The sequence below is a fragment of the Protomyctophum parallelum genome (assembly GCF_964188405.1).
Source record: "Protomyctophum parallelum genome assembly, chromosome: 19".
Classification (NCBI taxonomy): domain Eukaryota; kingdom Metazoa; phylum Chordata; class Actinopteri; order Myctophiformes; family Myctophidae; genus Protomyctophum; species Protomyctophum parallelum.
In genome coordinates this window covers 459,320-461,857 of record NC_139717.1, presented here as the reverse complement: position 1 = coordinate 461,857, position 2,538 = coordinate 459,320, and the positions used below count along the sequence as shown (strand labels likewise).

Genomic DNA, 2,538 nt, shown 5'->3' with positions numbered 1-2,538 from the left:
TGTTTCTCCTCAACATGCAGTGCATTTCACGTGTGGAGTTTATTTTTTGTATCACCAGGCTGCAGGCTTTCTATTTAGTGTGCAAGGCTTACATCCGGTAAGCCACTGTATGCGCTGTTTTCCATACACAACACATACACGAACCGTATCCTCTCCTCACCGGATGTTGAATTCACAGTGCTAAACGGCCGTATTCTGAACGATGTTTTTTATTAATTAAACTGATATAACAACATAACGTGGCTAATAATTGTTTATTTGGAATGTACTTTGGCTGGTAATTTAGGTAAATATAACGCGACTCACTTGTATAAGTAATTTACCGCGGACAGGCCGCATTTAATGCAATACATTGGCTTTAGTAATGTTGTTAGCTCATAATATTAGCAACTGTAAGCTAACGGCTGGAGGACTACGGACAATCCGGTCAATAACATCATTACACTTAAACATTAATACAATTATGTCATGTTTACATGCCTAGTCAAGCAGTCTGTACATCGCGTGGGGTCACATATATTAATTACATCGATAACACACAAGAAAAGACAAGTGATCTTGCTCTTTTGGAAGGAAAAAAATAACAACAAAAGGCAGCAACGTGACACTCTTCCATGGCTATGTTGCAATATAGTACTAACGGGCAACGGCAAAATATATATTTTTCACATGTATTATTAGTTTTATACATTTTAGGAGTGAAAACATGTGTTAAGAAACATATTATGATTTAATTCGTTGGAAATGGGATGCAGGCTTGAACAATGTCTTCTCCAGCTGGAGAGGGACGTGTGGGGGAGAGAGTGGCCAATCAAATCGCACCAAAAACACGGTCCCCCTGACCGTTCAGCCGACTGAGTAGTAGTGATTTTTTTTCAGACTTCGTAGTGTTAAATCACTGAGATCAGGGCCACACAGTGGACTTAAATCACTGAGATATCAGGGCCACACACTGGACTTAACCCATTTCGGGCGGGAACCCCTTTTGGTGTTGGCATGTTAGCATTTTGGTGCTTTAGCTATTGAAAAATAGCAGATCTACAAGCTCATAGCGCGGCACCGAGTCGCGCGCTACGTGCTTGTAGGTCTGCTATTTTTGAAAAATCAAAGAACGACTGACATAGAAACATAGCTCTTTTCAGAAAACTGTCAGGATGTAGACGACATTTATAGAATCTGATCTCAGGTCAGAATGGGTTAAATCACTGAGATATCAGGGCCACACACTGGACTGAAATCAAACAAATCTTTTCCCTTAAAGTCCCTCGTTGGAATATCTAGGCCATGACATCAGCTGTTGGAACACCTCCGAACAGTATATGAAGGAGAGACGACTTGAGCAAAGGACACATGGAAGGTGCCAACCTCTATTAAAATGGAGTTACACCCTATAAGGACAAAGGCCTGCCTTCTACAAATCTGTAAAAAGGCTTTGTGGTTTGGTGTGTGTCGCGTGCGTGCGTGCGTGTGTCGCGTGCGTGCGTGTGTGCGTGCGTGCGTGCGTGCGTAATGATGAAATAACCCTGCTCTTGGCTCAGCGGATGGAAGACGGTAAACTAAACACCGACAGAGCCAGAGTTGTAAATCGTTTCAGGACAGACAGAGGTCCAACACATCCATCTGTTCCTTCTTTCTAAGTATAATAATCACTTAATCCGTCAAAAATAAAAATAAAAAATAAAATGTACTGACTCACCCTTTTTTCCACCTTCTTTTTAAAAGGAGAATTCCATGCTAGAATGCTTTCTTATCTTTCTTACCTTTCTTTGTAGTTGTTACGTCCCCACCAAAAATGGGTAGGGTTTAAAAAAAGGCAAGAGTTTGCTCTGGTGCACTGGCCTAAAAGTGGGTCCTTAAAAACTGCTAAAACTTCTGAAATGTATGTATGTAAGTATGTATGTGTGTATGTATCTTAAAAGGGGAGGCTTTTTTGTAAAAATCCCTGCCCGCAATACCTTCATATATTTAAAATGAGTCCAAAATAGGGTTACCAGTGAAGGGCAAACTGCCTATTCACTGGGGACTATGCAAGGCAGAGGCGTCCACCCCCCTGAGTCCAAGTTTAAGGATGTCCATGTGTGTGCACACGTCCCTGCTGCTCATCACACACGTTAGCATTCACCGCTGATGCGACACACCTATAGGCCGCGCGGCGTCAACCGGTATAGTCAAGATAAGCTAGCTCGAGTGTTGCGTGCGCTCGCGCGCACACGTACGCACGGCAACGTTCATCCGTTTTCAGTGGGAGTTTTTTTGCTTTGCACGCTCCATAACATGTCCGACTGGAGTCCGAGGAGTCGTCAACAACACAACACTTGTGCGTTACAGGGAGGCGCGGCAGGAGGAGGAGGAGTCGTGCGGTGCGACGCGGCGACTCGTAGCGGGTTTACGCTAGGTGGCGCAGGTCACCCCCGCGTCCTCCACGTGGCCACAGTTGGTCTTGCCCCAGCCCGAGAACTTGCACTGGTGGATGGAGTCCTCGGTCCCCGCACAGGCCACGTCGTCCATCCAGATCAGACCCGAACCTGGGGGGAGGAG

General features: G+C 44.9%; 1 protein-coding gene across 1 annotated transcript in view; it reads right to left on the bottom strand.

The window, feature by feature from the left end:
- Positions 1-958: 958 nt before the first annotated feature.
- The window catches only part of scara5 (scavenger receptor class A, member 5 (putative)), a gene marked incomplete at its 5' end in the record, with an annotated part of 93,401 nt that continues 91,821 nt past the window's right edge, over positions 959-2,538 (bottom strand). Inside the window, one exon of the mRNA XM_083789905.1 lies at positions 959-2,525. Coding sequence (XP_083646031.1) covers positions 2,392-2,525 — 134 coding nt within the window. The 3' untranslated portion in view covers positions 959-2,391. The remainder of the gene's footprint in view (positions 2,526-2,538) is intronic.